The 21,994-nt window shown below is 37.7% G+C and overlaps 2 protein-coding genes across 2 annotated transcripts; one reads left to right on the forward strand and one right to left on the reverse strand.

Moving 5' to 3' along the window:
- Positions 1-334: 334 nt before the first annotated feature.
- Positions 335-3,336, forward strand: LOC112043420 (FAD-linked sulfhydryl oxidase ALR). The gene is made up of 3 exons (XM_024078826.2): positions 335-710; positions 1,348-1,538; positions 1,881-3,336. The coding sequence occupies exons 1-3, from the start codon at positions 600-602 to the stop codon at positions 2,041-2,043; spliced, it is 465 nt and encodes a 154-aa protein (XP_023934594.1). The 5' UTR covers positions 335-599; the 3' UTR covers positions 2,044-3,336.
- Positions 3,337-3,615: 279 nt separating this feature from the next.
- Positions 3,616-21,070, reverse strand: LOC112043421 (histone-lysine N-methyltransferase E(z)). Its single transcript, XM_024078827.2, has 16 exons — positions 20,855-21,070; positions 20,363-20,546; positions 19,394-19,609; positions 18,568-18,704; positions 18,140-18,294; positions 16,858-17,021; positions 14,060-14,160; positions 13,122-13,275; positions 12,858-12,950; positions 12,491-12,621; positions 10,862-11,010; positions 10,004-10,110; positions 9,316-9,511; positions 7,640-7,830; positions 6,503-6,668; positions 3,616-5,069 (listed from the first exon to the last, which is right to left on the reverse strand). The coding sequence occupies exons 1-16, from the start codon at positions 20,927-20,929 to the stop codon at positions 5,009-5,011; spliced, it is 2,280 nt and encodes a 759-aa protein (XP_023934595.1). The 5' UTR covers positions 20,930-21,070; the 3' UTR covers positions 3,616-5,008.
- Positions 21,071-21,994: the final 924 nt, after the last annotated feature.

The following is a 21,994-nucleotide window of genomic DNA, read 5'->3' on the forward strand; positions in this document are numbered from 1 at the left end:
TGTTCATATTGTGTTCTGATTTTGATTTCAAATCATTTTTATATATTTATGCATCAATATGAGCCTATTTTAGCCCACAACAGGGCCAAGTCTCCCTCCTTGTAGGAGAGAGCATGTGGAGCTTAGACCAGACCCAATGCAGGTAGGCGGGCTTATGTTTATAATACATAGATCTAGACCTTTGACACCTATCTATGTATCTAAGATCTAGACTCTATTATTATGGTATCCCACACTAACGTTTGTTGCCTGGTAACATTACTTAAACATCATCTAAATGATTCTCTGTCTACGTTTTTTAAGTTATGTAAATTGTCAATGTCACTGTCAAGTATCAAATTCAATTAGTCACATGACGTGAGATGTCCCTTCTCCTTGTAACAAAATTGTGCACGAAATACGAATCTTTAAAAAATACAAATAGTTTTATAGCGATTAGGAGATCTCGTAGGTTTATATATAATTAAAAAATACCAATTAGCCGTATTTTATTGCCCTGGTTGACATAAAATTACTATGTTGAGTGGAAATTGTAAATGGTATTGCAACAGAATAATAAGTTATTACAAGGCTGATAGAACAATAAATAACTGCTGAAGATGCCTTCTCATTCTCAAGAGGAAGAGGATAAGCCTTGCAGAGCGTGTTCGGACTTCAAAAGTTGGGCAAAACTGCAGAACAAAACCAAAATGACCGCTCCAACCAAACCGGTGAGGTTAAGTTTGATTTCATAACCAACTAAAGTTCCAGAAAGCCCTTGATGAATTATAAACATGATTTTAGACATTTTTGTACGGTTTATATTTCGCTGTTTTGTCTTAATCTTTACTTTGAAAACCTAGAAAATTTCATCAAAATCCAAAAAGCTATTTTCAACGCTCTTCAATTATAATTTCCTTATATTTTCACTATAATGTGTCAAATGCAATTTTTCCACTTAGTATGGTAAATAAGCCATTAGATCTGTTTTTCCATAATTCAGGTTTTATTATTAAAAACAAATTATGTTGTTCTTATGTGGAAAATTCTCAAGCTTAAGTTATTTTAATGAGTACTTAAAACATCACTTTGTAAAAAGATGTGACTAAAAGACATGCCTCGGAAGACACTGATATCTGTTTACTTACTAAATTCCTAAACTTTAATAATCAAATTTATTAGACTTAATACCATTACTACCATTTAACTGGTTACCTTATAACCTGCAGTTTTACCTGGTTAGATCCCATGCTGTCTGGATACAGTAGTGTATGTGCTACTCCAGACTAATCTATTGCTGAACTAAATTTATAATAAAATAAATTTTGCTGGTATGTAAATACATTTGTTATTTATTAATATTTTCAGTATTCACAACACAAGGATTGCCCTTTGGACAAGGATGAGCTGGGGCGCTCGACGTGGGGCTTCTTGCATTCAATGGCTTCATATTTCCCCGAGAAGCCTACAAAGTCTCAGAGTGCGGATATGACAAAGTTCTTTAATATTTTTGCACAGTTTTACCCATGCGAACCTTGTGCATTGGACTTTCAGGAAGAGTTAGTAACTATTATAAATTAATTAAAATTAGTAATTATAAAATTTGAAAAAAAAATGAAAGGTTACCATTTTCTTGTCTCTGTTTGATTGATTGGTTATATCATGAAGTTATTTGCTACTGATTAATATTTATAAGGTTTATTATCTACAAGCAAAGTCTTATTATGGTTTTATAACTTCATCATCATCTGTAGCCACAAAAGTGGTGTCAATAAATTTTAAATTTTTTTATAACATTTGCCAATGCATTTAACTTGTTGGATTCTAATAGTCCAAATGTATTAATTCTCTAGTATTATAACTTTAATGTAAAAGTCAAGAATGTCAATTTTATTTTCCAGCATTTCAAAAAACCCACCAAAGACAAAATCTAAAGATGAACTAGCAAAATGGCTGTGCGAGAGACATAACACTGTGAATGCTAAACTCAGAAAGCCACAGTTTGACTGCAGTAAAGTGCACGAGAGGTGGCGAGACGGCTGGCTGGACGGCTCCTGTGATTAAGATTTACTCTTTTCACAGTAGAAGTATTACTTACTAAAATGTTGGCAATGCAATTAGTGCTCAACACATCAAAGGTGCGTAGATGGAATGTATGTTATAATTAGTAGACGCCGGCTACTTCATTCGCATTAAATACAGTTTTTCACAAATCCCATGTGGAACCATGGATTTTTCCTGGATAAAAAGCAGCCTATATGTCACACAATAACAATCTTCCAATGACAATCCCATTAAAATTGGTTAAGCCTTTCTAGAGATTAACCCAGACAAACAGACAAAATTTTTAAAAATGTTCATTTGTGTTTTAGTAAAGGGTAAATACTTATAAGCACTTGATAAAACACAGTTATTTTGAATAGACTTCCAATTTTAAATTAAATTTTACTAACTTCCAATTTTACTGTACATTTTATTCTCATTGCAAATATTACACCACCATTTAAATAATAACTTGCCAGTTAAATGTGAGGTAAAGAGCAATGAAAAGGCTTGAGTTTGTCAAGCCTATTTATTGGTCTTAACGGATTCTAAATGTTCAATCTTACCTCATAATATGTATTGTTTCTTCAACCTTTTATTGTATTGATTTAGATACAACAACAGGTAAACTCAGTCTACACAAAAACTTGTTTTACATTCTTGATAAGATATAAATTCGAAATCTATGTTATTCTTAATGTTACATTGAGGTAAAATTATCTTACCACTAGAAAGCTGCGTTATTTCTGAGTGTCATAGGCTATATATTTTATCCCAGTTTTCTCATGAGAACAGGAACTATATTATAATGGTGAAACTAACTAATTATAGATATTTAGGTAATATTTTTACTGTGAATTTGATAACTTATACACTTATAGAGTATTTTGTAAGATAATATGTAAATACTGTTTTACTACATGCTGCAATGAACAGTGTTATTACATTTTTATTTTTTATATTGGTTCCTAAATATTAGTTGCAATTCTGTAAATAGAAAATATGTACTTATTTCAATCTAAACTCTTTACTTTCTACTTTCATATTATTTATGAAGATAGAATTGGTACATTTATTTAATTGGTTACTGATTGGTATGGTACATTTATTTATAACTTGTTCTACAACTGCCAACCAAATCAGAGAACAATTATTTATGAAAGACAGATTGTTATAATGAAAATTTTATAAAGACATATATTACTAGAAATTGTAAATTGTGTTAGTAGTTTTTGTACAAATTGCATTGGAATAATCTAATTAATGAGACTTGTGATTGTAATAAAGTAAAATAAAGGTTGTTATAAATAGTTAGGTATTGTATTATTAATTTTGGCATACTGATTTTACTAACTTAATAAAAAAGGATGTCCTTGTCTTCTTGTACCCATATGATGCATATACAATAATTAATAATTATACATCAATGTGTTTCAAAACTATGAAACTAATTTGGATGGAGTTATTATTATTTTGCATATTTTTCAGAGAAGATATACATTTTGAAGATAGTTCTTTTTATCTTGAAATAGTGTTGTGAAAAATGTAAGTATATAAAAGGAAAAAAGACGATTTCAGAAAAAGAAAATGCAATTTAACTTTAAAAGTTTATTTTAAAAAAATCACATCACTTACATAAATATTACTTATACCATGTCAACAACATTACCGCTCAAAAGGCTTGGGTCACATCTTATGTTATCATCACATAATTAGAATTGCTTATTCACAAGTGAGCCGTGATAGACCAGTGGATATGATCTCTGCCTCCAATTCCGGAGGGTGTGGGTTTGAATCCAGTCCGGGGCATGCACCTTCAACTTTACATTTGTGTGCATTTTAAGAAATTAAATATCACGTGTCTCAAACGAAAAAACATCCTGAGGAAACCAGCATACCAGAGAATTTTCTTAGTTCTTTGCGTGTGTGAAGTCTGCCAATCCACTATGGGCCAGCGTGGTGGACTATTGGCCTAACCCCTATCATTCTGAGAGAAGACTCCAGTTCAGCAGTGAGCAGAATGGGTTGATAACAACAATATACACATTATTGAAAGATCTTAATTAAATTTCTGAACATTAAATTACAAAAAAACAGATAATGTCAATATCTGTACCATACTAAAGTCAAGTGAAAGAGATCTGTCGGAAACCCCAGACCTAGTCTAACTTGTTGATTGAAAATAGAAGTACATTTTCTCTTAAGAAGAACATTCAGAAAAGGCTTAAAAGACTTGAAAACCATTTGCATTTGGAGCGACAGTTGATTGAGTTTATTACATTATTTTAGAACTACCTGCGTCCTTAATTTTTTTTTCCAATATTTTTTTCAAACTTCAAGTTGATAGTCAAATTAATAATCCCAAACTCAAATTTCATTTATTTAGAACAATGTGTTCAGTTTGAATCATCAATATATCAATTATTGTTTTTTACATTATTACAAAATGAAGTGATGGTGCTGAAACTGAAAACTGAAGGACGTTATGAGGGCTCAGAATAAGCTAGTGTTTCATCAAAAATTGCATAAACTTTAACATTGTAATAGATAAACGGTTCGATTTGTTTGGCTTGATGTTGGTCTGATGAATTCGAAGTGTTATTTATCTTTACATACACTAGGGCTTAAACTAAAAGAACCTACTTGCAGTCCACATCTGACATTACGTCAGGTTGAGTAATACTTTTAATTTTTTAAGCGAACCAACAGTACCGACTAGAAATATAATAAATCTGGATTGGGGGCGCCACAAGTATTTTTAACAGTCAAAGGGCTAGAACTCAAAAGTTAAAGCAAAAAAAATTACAAAACTTCAGAAGGGCTAGAAGCTCAGAGCCGTAAAAAAGCCAGTTAAAAAAAAATAAGAAATTAGTTCCTTTTGGCAATGTACCAATGTTTTTTATTAATCTGGCCAGACTGCACAAGTTACGCATGAAACAGTAATCCAGAGTCACGTGACGTCGCTCGGGCGCGCGCGCTCGCGCTCTCATAAGAACTCCATCTCGCGCTCGATGCCCACAAACTTCAGCTGCTCCGTCGGCCCGTATCTGAGAATAAAGTATTAATACAGTTTCGACTCAAAAAGTCAACGATTCAGTCGTAAACTTCGACCATTAATAATAGGACCTGCCTCGCTAACTGTTACCCTGGCAAAGTTCAAAAATCAATGATCTAACGCGTTTATAAAAACTGTTGATCTAGAATCGATGTTTCTTTGTTGTAATCATTTTCGTCGTGTAAAGAACTCCCTAAAAATGCCGGTTTGTGTAGTTGAATATCATAAAAAACGCCAAAAAAGTTGTAGTTTAGTAAAAAATGGAGTAATGTTTCATTTGTAAGTATTTCTACCTTAATTTTATCAAATTTGTAATAAAAACAGTTTCTAAAATGCGATTCTTTTGATAGAACAGCAAATAGTCGATTAAGTAATCGAATATTCTATGCATTTAATCTGTGGTTAGTCTAAGCGATGTGTTTGTTAGTCTGTGTATTAATTACGCATGTGTGTATTGCGAGTCAAATATAAAGCTGTGTGAGTTTACCTCGTCCCCCTCAAAAAACGACAGACTTTTTTGTTGGTGAATTTGGGTGCGAAACAGGTCCATAGTTTAAATAGTCAAAAATCGTAACACATACAGTCGTCTCTATTAAGCCGGATATATATTTGTCTGACATTTCGTCTCGTGACGCATCAGTACAGAATCGGTATCATACATTTTATATGGCAACGTTTACATTTATGTGTTGTGACATGTGATGGCTTCTGATGTGCCACATACAAAATGTATGATACCCATTCTGTTCTGATGCGTCACGAAACGACACGTCAGACAAATATAAATCCGGCTTTAAGCTCTGTATGGATTCAAATCAAATAAGCATGCAGTGTCTACTTTTATAAGATTGTCTTGTGTTTATGTTTTCTTTTAGATTGTAATTATGTAACAGTCACTAAGGTAGGTGGACCAAATAAATTAATAAATCTAGTTGGGCATACTCTCGACAAGTATTCACATCAAAAATGAGTCACGTCCATTTAAAATTCAGTTTTTAACAAATCCCACGGGAACCGTGTTTTTCCGGGTTATAAAGAAGCTTATGAGCTATATGTTACTCAATAATTTCTCTATCTTCTCGTGAAAGTCCCATTAAAATCATATTAAAAACTTTAAGCATTTGAGAAAACAGTTATTTCAAAAACACAGACAGACACTTAACTATTTATTTTAATTATTATTTAATTAATTTATTAATTTTAATTATTATTTGTGTATTTCTTTTGCTTTCGTTTGTTCACCCTTCCCAATAATGATTATTTATTAGATTTCCTGGGAGAGATAGCTTTTTAGCGATGACACCACCTGTAACTGTTTTTCTACATCTTTTATTGTTTTTGTATTCTTAGTTTGTAATTATGGTGTACAATAAAGAGTATTTCCATTTAATTTCATTTTTTTTTGATATGCATTGATCAGTGTACCTGTAGTCGAAGAACAGCTCCTCGCCGGGCTGGATGGCGCGCTTGGCGAAGATGCCGATGCGGTGGTCGCCGTTCACCATCATCACCTTGGCGTAGCAGTTGGGGTTGATGGAGTGGTTCGCGAAGCGGATCTTGTTGCCCTTGCGCGTCGCGTCCACCACGAAGTCTGCAAATCACATCATTTCAACTCAAATAAAAAGACAAATATTCAAAACCTTTTCATTATCTAAGTTTTTTTACGATGTCTCGCTTCCAACGAAAGAATCCCGCTTTTTTCCTTTGGTAAAAAAAAAATCTGGCAACGTTGCAGTAGAATGACTACGTCAGGTTGGTCATATTGCGGAAGCGGATTGCAGGGAGCCGCTGGATGCTGGCGGCTCGAGACCATTGTGCTTGGAAGTCCATGTGGTACGTTAATTTTTTTTTAACCCCATTTTTAAACCCAATATGAAACTGGAATATGAGAGTGTAAAAGGAAGACATGGAACAACAAAAAAAACCAAGGTCAGTTCCTCTTTTCGAAATTCGTATTCCCTACAGAAATACAGTCCAAAGCCTTAAGGTTGTTTGCCTGGAAAAAATCGATACATGGCGATAAGGCTGCTTTTATGTCTTACTTCTGTGCTGTACTTTTTCTATCTTATTATTTGTTTTTTCTTATGTTGTGGTGTAAAAATAAAGTATATGTCGGCGGGAGTAAGTTATTTGGGAGTTATTGGGGAGTAGTGGAAGACCGAGTGCTGGTGATATAAGAGACCGCTCGGGCGGTTTAGCTCATTCTTGTCGTGGCATTCGATCCGTCTATACCTTTGTTGGATTAGGAGAGAAAGAAAAAGAGAGTGTTAGATATCCGTCAAAGGTGTCTTTAACCCTACACACATCGTTCACAAGTGCGTGACTCCGCTCAAGGTCATTCTCTGCCACTCAGGGTTTATTGGTAACATTCTTAGTGGGAATTGTTAGACCTGACAGACTTTCATTCAATAATTGTGTTTTGTAGACAACCGCTTCTGATGTGAAACCCCTTATACTCCGACATATAAATAAATAAAGGCTATATTGTTTTATGCTCCACATGCAAGAGGCAGAGTGTCCTGCAGTGGATGACGATGAAGTATAAACAAATGTGAGTCAGACCATTGTTCAGGTTGAAGAGGAAGGAGCACATGTACTTGTCGTAGACCTTCCCGCGCCGGTCGGCCTCGTCCTGCGAGATGATCTCGCCGCAGTACTCCGAGATGAACTCGTTCTTGTGCGCCGCCTCCTTCAGGAAGATGCCCCAGCCCGCCACGTCCGACGGCGCCAGGAACAGGTGCTTGTGAAGACCCCTAAACCGACCACTCCGTTAGCATCAACCAGAAGTTAAGTGTAATATTTAAAAAATCATTTATTACAAGTAGACTCAGTTTAGAGCCGTGATAGCCCAGTGGATATGACCTCTGCCTCCGATTCCGGAGCGTGTGGGTTCGAATCCGATCCGGGGCATGCACCTCCAACTTTTCAGTTGTGTGCATTTTAAGAAATTAAATATCACGTGTCTCAATCGGTAAAGGAAAACATCGTGAGGAAACTTGCATACCAGAGAATTATCTCAATTCTCTGCGTGTGTGAAGACTGCCAATCCGCATTGGGCCAGCGTGGTGGACTATTGGCCTAACCCCTCTCATTCTGAGAGGAGACTTGAGCTCAGCAGTGAGCCGAATATGGGTTGATGACGAACGAACGAGACTCAGTTTAAAAGCACTTTTGAAACGTTAGGTCTGACCACACCACCCTAGTACTGATGAGAAGAACTGGAATTAAACTCAACAGTAATAGGGTTTAGAAACTAACTTCGGTAACAGACTTACGGACCTAACTTCACAAGTGACGATAACTCTACCATCTACATTACGGGTATCTGCAAGTCAAGAATGATTAGGCATCTTCTAGGTGAGCGTGTTCCGTCGTAGATTATCATTGCTTGCCATCATGCGTGATTACAGTCAAGTTCTTGTTTATAAATCCCTAGGGTGACTAAGTATTGTTTTTATTACGGATTTTTTAATTTTTTTTTATTTTGAATCGGTTGACAAAACTGCTGTAATTGATATTTTAAAGATCTCAGTATTGTTAAATATTGCGGATTGAATTAAATTAAATTGATTGAAAAGTATAACAAGGCCATAACAATAACCCTAGGGGTTATTTCAAAACAAAAAAACGGGACATCCGGTACAAGCATGCGTCAGCAAAAATATCACTCTGTTTCAATCCATTGAAACTAAAAACGCAGTTTAATTTAGTTTAAGGCCTGTATAATTTGCTCGACTCGAACATCGATTTGCATTATTTCAACACTAATTAATTGACCTCTTTTACATATAATACTGAACTAAAGTTTTACTGCATTCCTTCGCTTTACACATCACTGCACGGATATCCAAGAGACGGCGTGGCGTGACGCGGTAGCTACTTAGCTGCAATTCATTGCTTTCGCGCAGTTGAATCCCTTACTACTGTAAGGATTTTATATTAGAATTTCTCGCTTCGAGTGCGATACTCACCTCTGTACGGATACGTTCCGGCAGTAGACGGCGTGACGCGATGTAGTGGCAATTGATAGATTTCACGCAGTTGAATCCCTTGCTACTCCAAGGATTCTATTTTTGAATTTCACGCTTCGAGTGCGATAGTCACCTCTGCACGGACTTGGTTCGGCGTGGCGCGACGCGGTGGCTACTCTGCTGCAATTTATTGATCTCGTGCAGTTGAATCCCTTGCTACTCTAAGGATTCTATATTTGAATCTCTCGCTTCGAGTGCGATAGTCACCTCTGCACGGACACGTTCCGGCAGTAGACGGCGTGGCGCGACGCGGTGGGCAGCGCGGCGGCCGTGCCGGGCGGCGTGGCGTCGGCGCCGCACGCGGTGCACAGGTCGGGGTCGCACTCGCGCACGCCGAGGTAGCACGGGCACTGCTTCGTGTTGCACTGCGCCTTGCAGCGGCAGCCCGGGAACCGGTTTTGACCTGCAAACATATTAGACGTTAATCGAACATATTTTTTTTAATGTAATCTCGCCGTTGAATAAAGTTATTACTGATGGAAAGCCATCATGCGATCTAAGTAGTTCGCTTAGCTATTCACTCTTGCCTTGAAGGTGTTTAAATTGTAATTGTCAAGAAACACAATTGCTGGAAGGGCGTTTAAAACTGTTAAACATAGAAATGTGCATGCAAATAATTTACTATGAGTTACTTGTACGAGTCACACACGGTTGTGAGGTTGAACCTGTTTTCAATAGGTGCTAGATTTGAATGAATTGAATGTAGAGGAAATTTAACTTAGCATCTGTTTAAATTTGTTTGCTGATACACTAGCTGCCGAATCTTGTCTAGAAAACAACAACCAATATTCCAATGAAAAAAAAATACTCTGTAGAACATTATTCTAAGTGTAATAATGATCCTGAAATGATTTAGAAGGTACATTGGTTATAGTGTAGAAGTTCACGAACTCACAGTCGCTGCTGCACTGGCAGAACTTCTCGCAGAAGTTCTGCGACTGCAGGCACGGGCACATGTTGTCGCACGGCTGGTTGGGGTGGTCGCACGGCGTGTAGTTGTAGCTGGAAACGAAACCAAATCAAAAATGTAAACCAAAATTCATTTATTTTAGTAGGCTTTCTTTATAAACACTTTTGAAACGTCAGGTTTAAACACTCTACCCCCGGTTTGGAAGGAAGGCTCTGGTGAGAAGGGCAGGCAAATTAACTGATGCTCTTTAAATGAGATCATATTATATTATAGTAATTTACAATTTCTTTTACTTTTACTTCCTGTGGGACGGTGGAAACTGATCCAATACCAGCCAACTAAAATGCCTGCCCGAAGAAAGGCTCGGAATAAAAAGGCGGGCACAGTCGCGGCTACAGACAGTCAAGCGCCGAGCAGCACCACCGCAAGAAATCAACACAACGCGCCACTATCAGGACCCCTGCGAATGAGCCCAAAACGCAAGTCTCATCCGGCGGGCCTGTAATCCCGAAAAGGAAAAGAAGAAGAAGCCAAAGAAAAGCAAGCAGCCGATACTTGAGCTAGAGAAGGCAATTGCAGCGTTCGAGGCGAACAACGTCCCGACCAGCACAACCGCTCCCAAAGTCAGCACCTAGATCGCTGCCAATGACGCGATCGTTCGTCCACAGTCCCTCGAGCTAAACCCTGTGGCCGCCCCAAAAAACGCTGGCTTGATATCGTAAACGCAGACTTGAGAGCCAACAAAATCTGAAATTGGATGCCCAGGATCCCGCAAAGTAGGCGAGTCTATGTTCTATGCCAGAAAGCAGACAACATATTGTGTGTGAGGATAAGGAGACTCACACGTGGTGCGAGGCGGAGTCCTTCTTGAGCTGTATCTTGCGGCAGTGCACGGACCACAGGCGGTGCTTCTTCTTCTTCTTGCGCGGCGGCGTCAGCTCGGCCTCCACGCCCGCCGCCTCCTGCCCCGTGCGGATCCAGTAGGTGTACACCTGATCGATTGCATTACATTAGAAACCGTACTTAATATTGAATGACGATTGGCTTCTATGGAGCGACCCGCAGTGATGACCATCTGTAGAAGGTGGAGACCGCGCCACGGTAGCCAAGTAACCAAGTGATGTAGTGTCGTCTCTTCCTTGGCATATAACCACAAGTGAAGGGCCAGGGGAAATCGAATTTTGGAATTTATTTGTTCTAAATTGACTCTGGTCTATGATGGTTCGCTCTGGTTACCAATATCACAATGACCTGGGCGCGAGTTCATCAATATGAAGGCTAGCGGCTACCTGTTGGCAGGTCTTGGACAGCATGACCTGCGCGATGGCGCAGTAGTTGGACACGAACACCTTGTGCAGCGCGCGGAACAGCGACTGGTCCGAGCCCGTCCACTCCGACTCGCAGTCGGCCAGCGTCAGACCTGGGCGCGAGTTCATCAATATGAAGGCTAGCGGCTACCTGTTGGCAGGTCTTGGACAGCATGACCTGCGCGATGGCGCAGTAGTTGGACACGAACACCTTGTGCAGCGCGCGGAACAGCGACTGGTCCGAGCCCGTCCACTCCGACTCGCAGTCGGCCAGCGTCAGACCTGGGCGCGAGTTCATCAATATGAAGGCTAGCGGCTACCTGTTGGCAGGTCTTGGACAGCATGACCTGCGCGATGGCGCAGTAGTTGGACACGAACACCTTGTGCAGCGCGCGGAACAGCGACTGGTCCGAGCCCGTCCACTCCGACTCGCAGTCGGCCAGCGTCAGACCTGGGCGCGAGTTCATCAATATGAAGGCTAGCGGCTACCTGTTGGCAGGTCTTGGACAGCATGACCTGCGCGATGGCGCAGTAGTTGGACACGAACACCTTGTGCAGCGCGCGGAACAGCGACTGGTCCGAGCCCGTCCACTCCGACTCGCAGTCGGCCAGCGTCAGACCTGGGCGCGAGTTCATCAATATGAAGGCTAGCGGCTACCTGTTGGCAGGTCTTGGACAGCATGACCTGCGCGATGGCGCAGTAGTTGGACACGAACACCTTGTGCAGCGCGCGGAACAGCGACTGGTCCGAGCCCGTCCACTCCGACTCGCAGTCGGCCAGCGTCAGACCTGGGCGCGAGTTCATCAATATGAAGGCTAGCGGCTACCTGTTGGCAGGTCTTGGACAGCATGACCTGCGCGATGGCGCAGTAGTTGGACACGAACACCTTGTGCAGCGCGCGGAACAGCGACTGGTCCGAGCCCGTCCACTCCGACTCGCAGTCGGCCAGCGTCAGACCTGGGCGCGAGTTCATCAATATGAAGGCTAGCGGCTACCTGTTGGCAGGTCTTGGACAGCATGACCTGCGCGATGGCGCAGTAGTTGGACACGAACACCTTGTGCAGCGCGCGGAACAGCGACTGGTCCGAGCCCGTCCACTCCGACTCGCAGTCGGCCAGCGTCAGACCTGGGCGCGAGTTCATCAATATGAAGGCTAGCGGCTACCTGTTGGCAGGTCTTGGACAGCATGACCTGCGCGATGGCGCAGTAGTTGGACACGAACACCTTGTGCAGCGCGCGGAACAGCGACTGGTCCGAGCCCGTCCACTCCGACTCGCAGTCGCCCAGCGTCAGACCTGGATACATGACTCCATGAATTATAGATAATGTGGTTTTAATTTGACCATTAAGAAATAATTTCAAAGATCCTTAGGAACCTTCATCTCTTTTTCGGATAACAATATCTGTCGAATTCTTTAGTCTTCTAGGTAAAATTTCAATTCAGCAAGAGTAATTAGATTGAGCAGCATCTAGATAAATAGAATTCTGTGGTTGTGATAGGCTTTTAGCAAATGTATCGAAACACACTTACCGAGAGTGTTGTAGGTGGCTTCGGCCGTGGACTCTGAGCCAGGCTTGATGCCGTTGGTGCTCCAGTTGCTGTTGCTCGAGTTACTGTTGCTGCCTGTAACAACACAATAGTTTAAGTAACTGTGTTCTTGTTGGTGTATAACTGACTTTTGTCAGTCATGAATCATTAGCGAGATTGAATGGTGTTTTACGAGTAAACTATGGATTTTGTGCCGCACCTCGCTCGCCTCGTGTGCCAACTTGTCTGTTACACGTTACGCGTTACCTTTCTGGTAGCGGTTGCTGTCGTTGCTGTCCTCGGAGGAGGCGTCGTTGGGCGAGTCGATGGCCGCCTTCCCCTCCCGCGCCTCGCCCGCGTCGCGCCCCTCGCCCGCCTCCCCCGCCAACTTCTCGCGAGCCAACTTCTCTTTGATGCCATCCTGAAAAATATGCAGTATAATTATTTTATATGACACTTTCTGCACAAAAAATTACCTTGTGCAGATATGTTAAAAAACTTATAAAAAACTTTAAACTCCTAACTATCGTTAATGATAGTTAATGATGGTTAATAATAATTTGACCACGACATTTTTGGGCAACTTACTCGCAATATATTTTTAACATACTAAATTTTTAATTAAACAGATATGTGACGAATAGGGATGATGACTGTTTTTTAAATTGTATATAAATTAAGAATACGCTAATAGTAAAGCAATTTTGTAAAAGTAACAAGGTATCTGCGATCAATACTTTCGGAGCTACAGCGATTTAAAGGGTCAGATTTGCGGCGCTGCCGCGGATCCCTCAAAAACGCCCCATACAAAATGGTACGAACTTATGACGTCGTAGGCAATTAATGATCGTTAGATTTGTATGGGCGTTTAAACAAAATTACTAATAACTTTGTTATTTCTGCGTTTATGTTTACAGTTCACATATTAAAAAATGTCACATTTAATGTAAGGAAGTTAAAACTGTATGAATTTTCATCTAATTACGATAAAATATTTTTAGTAGATTTTGAAATTTTATAATCTTATTTATTTTGCAAATATCCAGTAAATCTTTGCTTTTTATGTATAAATTAGTTAACATTGACCTTATTTACCCGAATGTATCATAAAAATCAATATATTCAAACCTAGTCATCATCCCCATTAGACCTATGACCTTCATAGGTCTAATTGGAATCTTCCACTGTAAAGTATCTCCACTCACCAGCAGCATGTAGCAGGTGGGGCCGCACGGGTCGGAGAAGGGCTTCAAGTCGGGCCCCTTGCGCTTGGTGAGGTTGGGCCGCGGGTGACACGCTTGCAGACCTACAGCACGACACTTGCATTTTATATACTCATCGTAGCATCGTATACCAGCGTGAAAACATTCATTTATTTCATATTCACAATTTCTTTTTGTTTTTATGAAAGATAGGCTCGCGCTCGACTACAATAGGCTAGTTGACACTTTTTTAAATGGTCTTAAATAGTTCATTATCGTTTTACTAGATTGAAATTTTTTTTTGCATATCTTTTTGAGACATAATTACATGAAAATTTTAGTTTTTAAATATGTTTTTGACAAAATGAGCCAAAACGCCTGTCGGCCATGATGGTCTGTGTTTCAACTGTTTCATGACGTCACTATAACAAACGGAGACTTTGACAAAAATATTAGTCAATTAGTTTGACGTTTAGTACATTAAGTAACCTTCTGACGTCACAAAATTGTTTTTGACGTTTGGAAAATTTTAAAACATACATGATTTTTAAATTAAGTTTATTAATTAAGAAAACCTTTAATTTTATTAATTAATATTAATATATTTCGGGCCCTTATTCCATGTACAAGGCGAAATTTATATTTTTTATATTAAATTTGATATGAGTCAACTACCCTATTAACCCTGATGGGAAGCATTGATGCGTTTTAAGTTGGAACACGCTTACCTAGACGATGCCTATTCACACTTTCTTTGGAGGTGTTTAAATTATAAGTGTCAGGTCACGCCGGAAGGGCATTCCAAATTTTAGCTATATATATTTGTATATTTATGTTATATTTAGAAATGTGCCAATCGTTTCGTACGAGTTACCTGGACATATACAACGTATGGATGACAATTGACATCATTCAAGAATCAATATATAAATAATGTTTAAATGTGTTTTCTGACTTGATTCACAAGTTTGTTAAAAATAAAAAAAAAACAATTTGATATATTGTGTCATCTAAATTAACCCTAATTATAACATCCAGTCAAATCCCATTTATAGTTATTACTGGCTGTGCCTCTCTTAGATCCCATTTCTACAGGTATATCAGACTATAAATTAGTCCAAGTTACTTCTTATAACAAGCTAGTGAAAGTCTCATTGAAATCGGTCAAGTAAATAATGTGGGAGAAACCAGTTTCAAACATAATTTTGTTTCTTAATATATTAAATGTGTATGAAGAAGGCTTTATAACATAACATTAACATGATACTAGAAATATGTATGAATAAAATATAATAAAACTCGTAACATAAGAAACAAAAACACAACATGAACTAATAAATTATTATGATAAATTCATGAATTAAATAAACATACGATAAATAAATAGCAAATTAAAATTCAATTCGTAAATTACTTATTAGTATTAAGCTATAAATATTAATAGAACATTTTAAAGATAATGAAAAATTTTGACTTGATAATAATCCTGGTGTTGTTTTTTTTATATAATGTCACAAATATAATGTGTTTTTTTTTTCAATTTATTTTTAATTTTTAAAATATAATAAATTGTTTATTTTGCTATCATTAATATCCAATATTTAAATTTAATTTATTTTTGAATTGCCAATTTACACAAACAGTTAAACGCCAAATAGATGTTGTATATGCCAATTATTGGTACTTTACACAGGACATTGATACAGTACAATGGCAAAATAGCAAAAATAAGGGGTGAAAGGTGAGTCCATAAATTGGTTGGAGCCTTACCTGAGGCTTGACTTCCTGTCAGCCAAACAAATAACACAAGCTGGTAAGGCACTCAAATATTCATCATTATTATATCTGGTCACTATAATACAAACTATAATAATTCTACTTCTAAAATATGAATACATAATTGTACAAAATATCAATATCTATCTAATAATCAGTCACTTATGCAATTGTGACTTCTATATAAATTATATGTAATTGTAAATTATGTAAGGATATTTAATTATAAATAATAAGATACAAGTGTAAAGAAGACGACATAAACTAGTATCTGCAATGTTGAACTGAAGTTTCAGCAATGTTGCATTCAAGTTTCAGCTCTGCTAAACCCTAGTTTCTGCAATATAGGGGTAGAAATCTATTTTCAACAATGTTGACTACAAGTTCAATCAAACTTAAATACAAATAAACAGCAGGAAAAGTTGAACAGCAGATAAATCATCTCCGGTATTAATAAACATAGTATGAGATCTAGCATAAGAAATGTACACCCTCATCTGTTATTTAATTGGAATAAGAAATAAATGTTAAAAAATATGCACACTCGATACATTGCACATAGGTTGCCTAGTTAAATTGTGGCTGAACATTATTAAAAGATTATTTTTTTTAAATTTATTTAATCTCCTTCCCTCATAGGTTAATTAAAAAAATTGTACACTAAGTAATAGAATATACCCAACAAAATTGAGAATGTTAAGGTTGCCTGCTTCCACACTGCAACTGTGGGGTTGCCAGATATAAACAGTTAAGTAATGTTATGTAGTCATATAATATGTCAAATTAAAGCTCTTTATATGCTTAATTTAACTGTATTAGGTTGCCTTTGATCAAGTTCATGGTATCCTAGATTTTGTATGATAAATGTGATTGCCCGTAATTTAACTAGGCAACCTATGTTCAATGTGAACATTTTCTATAATTTATTTCTTATCCCAAATAAATAACAGATGACGTATACATTCGTCACGCCGGCTCTTAGACCAGCAGGTCATCGACCGGTATCAGTAGCCAAGAGAACTCACGGTGCAGGAAGCAGTCGTACTTGAAGCAGCGGCGACAGAACAGCGTGTGGAAGGAGTGCATGGTCTGGTCGCGCGACACCGACTCGGCGAGCGGCCCGTCGATGTTGGGCGTGCACTCGGGCGGCAGCGCGTTGGGGTCGCTGCGGGACGTCAGCTCGATGTACCTGTGGAGACACATTTACATTCAAAAGGATCGCCCATCGCCGGCCCTGGCCTACCCTAACCACAATAGGGATGATGACAGTTTTTAAAATTGTATATAAATTTAAAAAACGGTCATCATCCCTATAGATATATACTGGAAGATCACTTTAGAGATAAGGCCGCCGTTACACCATTGTTTGTATTTTTATTTAATTTGTTTTGTAAGATTTTGTTATTTTGTTTTTGGTGTAATAAAGTGTTTTATCTATATATATAAAAATGAATTGCTGTTCGTTAGTCTCGCTAAAACTCGAGAATTGCTGAACGGATTTATCTTATGTTGGTCTTGAAATGTTCGTGGAGGTATAGGGAAGGTTTTAAAGGTAAGAAAAATTAGTATAATTGCCGGGAAAACCATAAAAACAACCCTTTTGTATTTCCCATACAAACGTTTAAGAGTCAAGCGGTAGGCGTAGGGTAGGGGTAGAGGTATAGAAGGGTAGAGTAGGGATAGAGAATAAGTGCACTTATGTCAAAACGAAGCTTGACCGGGTCCGCTAGTTATTATTATAAATTAGATGTATGCTAATAGTAAAGCAATTTTGTAAAAGTAACAGGGTATCTGCGATCATTACTTTCGGAGCTACAGGGATTTAAAGGGTCAGATTTAAGGCGCTGCCGCAGATCCCTACCAGGCATTCACCTTTGTTTTTTTGTATGTGTGTATGGGTGCAAGAGGAATATCAGCTGAATCTCTCAATTTAAGCAAAATATCTCATTGGTAGAACTACAGCAAGTTCTATATTAAAATGGGTATCCAAAGTTGCTCTAGTAGGGTCATACCCAAATTGGCTGTGCAGGAAGAACAATGGGGAGTGTTGACATGTTTTAAAGAAACCCTTATACCCTGATCACAAGGGGGGTCTGGTCTGCATTTCCCACAAATGACCTAACACCTCCCACTGCACAGTGAATCTATGGAATGCTGACATATTAGTCTCGAGGATAAATGGTTTATAGTCAAGAAACATATTGATTTTAGGCATTTGATAATAATGTTGGCTAGATCGTAATTAAATCAATATGAGTTAATAATATTAATATTTTATATATAACAGTAAGACTACATATACATTACTTTTCTCTGAGCTCCTGAGCGGTGCCCTTGTCTGGGAACTGAGAGCTGATGGCCTGGAAGATGGTGAATATGGGGAACTGCTTGTCGTACACTATCGCTTTCTCCGGGTCCTTGACAGCATCCTCTTTGTCCTTGTCTTTGGGGTCTTTTGATTCCTTTTAAAATATTGATAATTTTAATTTTAGCAAATATCCTCTTTGAAACACGTACTACAGTCAATCACATGGTCAAGTGCAAAAAGAGCCCAGAAGGAAGAAGAACCTTCTTTGAAAGTGAAACATATGTATTTATTCACTTTCAACAAACACTTACAGAAGATGCTGTCTACATTCTACAATGCTTAACATAAAATAATCTTTAACATTACCAAACTAATATAATAAACAGACTATGTTAATGGTTATAATAGATAATTAACTTAAACCTACCTCTTTCTCTTCTTTAGAATTGCGCAACTCCCTCTCTTTCCTCTCCTCCGTAACTTCTTCCTTTGTCTGGAAAGCGACCAGAGCGTGCACCAGGTCCACAAACAGCTGGTCATCAATGAAACCACCCTCCTTATCACCTACAAAAAATGTTAGTTTTATAGTGTGCTACGACACAAAAGAATAAAAAATAACAATTACATTATTTACTACTCAATGATATATTGACAACAACTATTTTTATGTTACTCAAATATTTTGAATACCTTTTAAAACATTTTCTATAAAAAAGAATATTTAATGATTTATGGCTAAATTCAATAACATATTGTGGTTCAATCCACAAACAAAAAAATCAATAAAAACCCAATTATCTGAACTTATAATTCTGCAATGATTCTTTTTAATGAGCAAATACATTGTCTTAAAATGCAATTTGATTGAATGATATGAAAAAATATCTAGCCATTTTCAAGTTAACTTGTGTAAAACTCGTTGGTTAGTTTAATTAAATTATTCATACTTGACCTCAGGAGTCTTGCCTTTTTTTTTTTGTTAATTTAATTTCATTGTACAGAAATATGTTACAGTTGTTATAAAAGTAGAAAATAAGCCATCCACATCCAAATTACGATTTTGTGAAGCACACACATTTTTATGTATACACATTATAGTATTAGGCAAATAATTAGATACTATAATTTATAATACCTAGTATATAATATAATTTATAAGTGAAGCGCATCTCCAAACCCTCCCCCATTCAAGATGATAATTAACTTCAGGTAATTAATTCAATACTGTATAGTGAAGATTAAAGCAGACGTACCATGCACTTTCCCATCATAGTTCTTTATGAGCTCCTCGATGAATGTACCGTCCTGGTCCAACACCTCGTCCCCCATGTACGGTATGTTGTGCAGCACTGTCTCATCTTCCACCATGAAGTTCTTCTGTGTCGGTGCCCAGGTGTACATTGTGGGTATGGGGTTCACCGAGTTGATCACCCTGATTGGAACTTGCTGTGTAGTTACAACTCCTGATGCTATGGTGCAAGGAAAATAATTATGTTTATAAAACCTGTTTGGATATTACAGGTGCATTTCTGTGTAAAACTTTAATAGTGTAACTTTACTTTAACTTTAACTTCTATACAAATATTATAGAGGAAAGATTTGATTTGAAAAATCCTTTCACCATTGAGTAGCTACAATACCTGAGTTGTATAGGCTACATTTTATGCCCTTATTCTTCGTTCTTACAGGAACGGAAATTACATGAGTGAAACCACAGGGTTCTGCTAGTACAGAAATAATTAGTAGACTGTCTCTCTATCTATGAAAAACTTTGAAGTAACTGAAATTAACATGAAAAAAACTGATCATAATATAATAAATTCTTTCTATTTTATTCTATAAACAACAATTTTAACAGTTTCATACAAATATCATCATACATCCTTGAGGAATAGTAAAAAAATATTAGTAGGATTTATACACTCTACTGCCTCAGTAACCTGTGATGCCTAAAAATTAGACTACAAGGATATTTGTCATAAAAAATTCAATACAGGTCAGAAGTTAGATAAAAAAAATCTCTCTCTTTTATCCACTCAACATTCTGATATGATGTTCCATAGCGTCCTGTTTTAAGAAACTATAACCTTATGTACAACTTCTCTTTTTGACAATTCTACACCAGAGATACATTAGAGCACACATGCATATTACATGGTTCCATGTAACACTAAAAAATCAAAATCAAAATTAATTATTGCCAGAATTAAAGCCATACTTACCGTCGGAGGAGGTGACCTCAGCTCGCTTCATGAGGCACTCATGGCTGGGCGTGGCCACGGGCGGCGGCCAGAAGGGCCTGCGCCCACGCTCGGCGGTGTCGTTGTCGCGAGTTTCCACCGCCTCCGACATCAGACGCAAGTTGCGTGCCCATGCTACCTTCACTTCATCGGCCCGTTTAAATCTCTAGAAACAAAGAAAATTTAACTTGGTTCATTAATATCTCACGCCTGATTTGGTGGAAATTCCCGGGCTTGGTTAATATAACTTAAGGCGCAAGGATCAAGCCAAACTATTTAGAGTTCCGCTAAGTTGTATTAAGTACTAGATCTCGACTATAATAAGGCAAGCGATTATAGAAATCTCTGTCGCCATAGCTCCACTAAAGGCAGTCTCTGACAATGATACAGCCAACAATAAAATATGTAACACGGGAACTGCAAATTTTATTTTAACAAAACATTGATTTACCCCTAAATTTACTTTAACTTTACCTTCACTTGTCGGAGACGCATGTACTCCGATTTCACTCGTTTCTTCCATTCCGCCGACACTTTTGACTTACTCATGGTATTTTAATTATATTTCATATCATATCGTTTTAAGAATAACAATAATGTTTTAGAGGTTAAAAACAGTTCAATTCAATGTTTTTTTACATACATTTGTATTATAAAACAAACGTTAAAATCAGTGTTGCCAGTTGGATGTTATGAGAAGTTACCCGAAATATTAAAAAAAGTAACCTTTTTGTGTAAAAAGTAACCTTTTGACTACTACTACTCTTGCTTTTTGCGTTTCACAGCATGGCTAAGCCACCATTTCAGCCTCTGGGGGCTAAAGTAATTTTGTTTTTTTTTTTTAATATCTGTCTGTTACGAATACTAGCCAAGTACTAAATTACTACAAACCGAAGGAGATTTTACTCGTAAATAGAATCATCTTAAGTAAGGCCCTGATTGTTTGCCTTTTACTGATGGGATAAGAAAAATATAATTAAAGAGCAAGGATTTAAAAAACAATAGACGTTAATTTCTTAAATTCATACTTGATTTTTTTAAGAAATTGAATGTGACTGCAACTTGCTTATTTCGCAACGTCAATTGTAACGTCTTCATTTATAGTGAGATTGACACAGAAACATCAAAGAGTTCTTGAGCATTTGTCCGCATTTCTTGATTTAACGACCGTTCTGTTTTAGATATACGAAATTGTAAGTTAATTCTAAAAATTCCGAAATATCACGTAAAAGTAACCTTTTTATTAATGTAACCTAAAAGTTACCAATGCAGTCAAAAAATCACCTAAAAGGTTACAAAAGTAACCTTCTGGCAACACTGGTTAAAATCCATCCACCAAAACACAAACCGAAACCGCCACGAACTGACAGTGACACAAGCCTGGAGGGAGAATGACAGTTGACACAAGTCACAAACGACAAATAATTCTTGATTCCCAGCTTACACCGATCAACCTCTAAAAGTGTGTCTTCCTTACCCACGCGACATTGGCGAAGTAAATTGTACCCAGTTGGTACAGCAGCAAGCCATAAAATCAAAAATTGAATTGAATTGAATAGGGAAGCAAGCGTCAAAATAAAAAACAAACGGAGAACAAGACAAATGAAGATCAAT

The sequence above is a fragment of the Bicyclus anynana genome, chromosome 15 (genome assembly GCF_947172395.1).
Source record: "Bicyclus anynana chromosome 15, ilBicAnyn1.1, whole genome shotgun sequence".
Lineage (NCBI taxonomy): Eukaryota > Metazoa > Arthropoda > Insecta > Lepidoptera > Nymphalidae > Bicyclus > Bicyclus anynana.

Excerpts from the sequence above, each read along its gene's own strand:
- LOC112043420 (XM_024078826.2), top strand. The coding sequence starts at position 600 with ATGCCTTCTCATTCTCAAGAGGAAGAGGATAAGCCTTGCAGAGCGTGT. Across the intron at positions 711-1,347 it reads TGACCGCTCCAACCAAACCG|TATTCACAACACAAGGATTG; the intron begins GTGAGGTTAAGT and ends TAATATTTTCAG. Across the intron at positions 1,539-1,880 it reads GCATTGGACTTTCAGGAAGA|CATTTCAAAAAACCCACCAA; the intron begins GTTAGTAACTAT and ends TTTATTTTCCAG.
- LOC112043421 (XM_024078827.2), bottom strand. The coding sequence starts at position 20,929 with ATGAGTAAGTCAAAAGTGTCGGCGGAATGGAAGAAACGAGTGAAATCG. Across the intron at positions 17,022-18,139 it reads GCTCAGGAGCTCAGAGAAAA|GTACATCGAGCTGACGTCCC; the intron begins GTAATGTATATG and ends GTGTCTCCACAG. Across the intron at positions 6,669-7,639 it reads CCTCTTCAACCTGAACAATG|ACTTCGTGGTGGACGCGACG; the intron begins GTCTGACTCACA and ends TGTGATTTGCAG.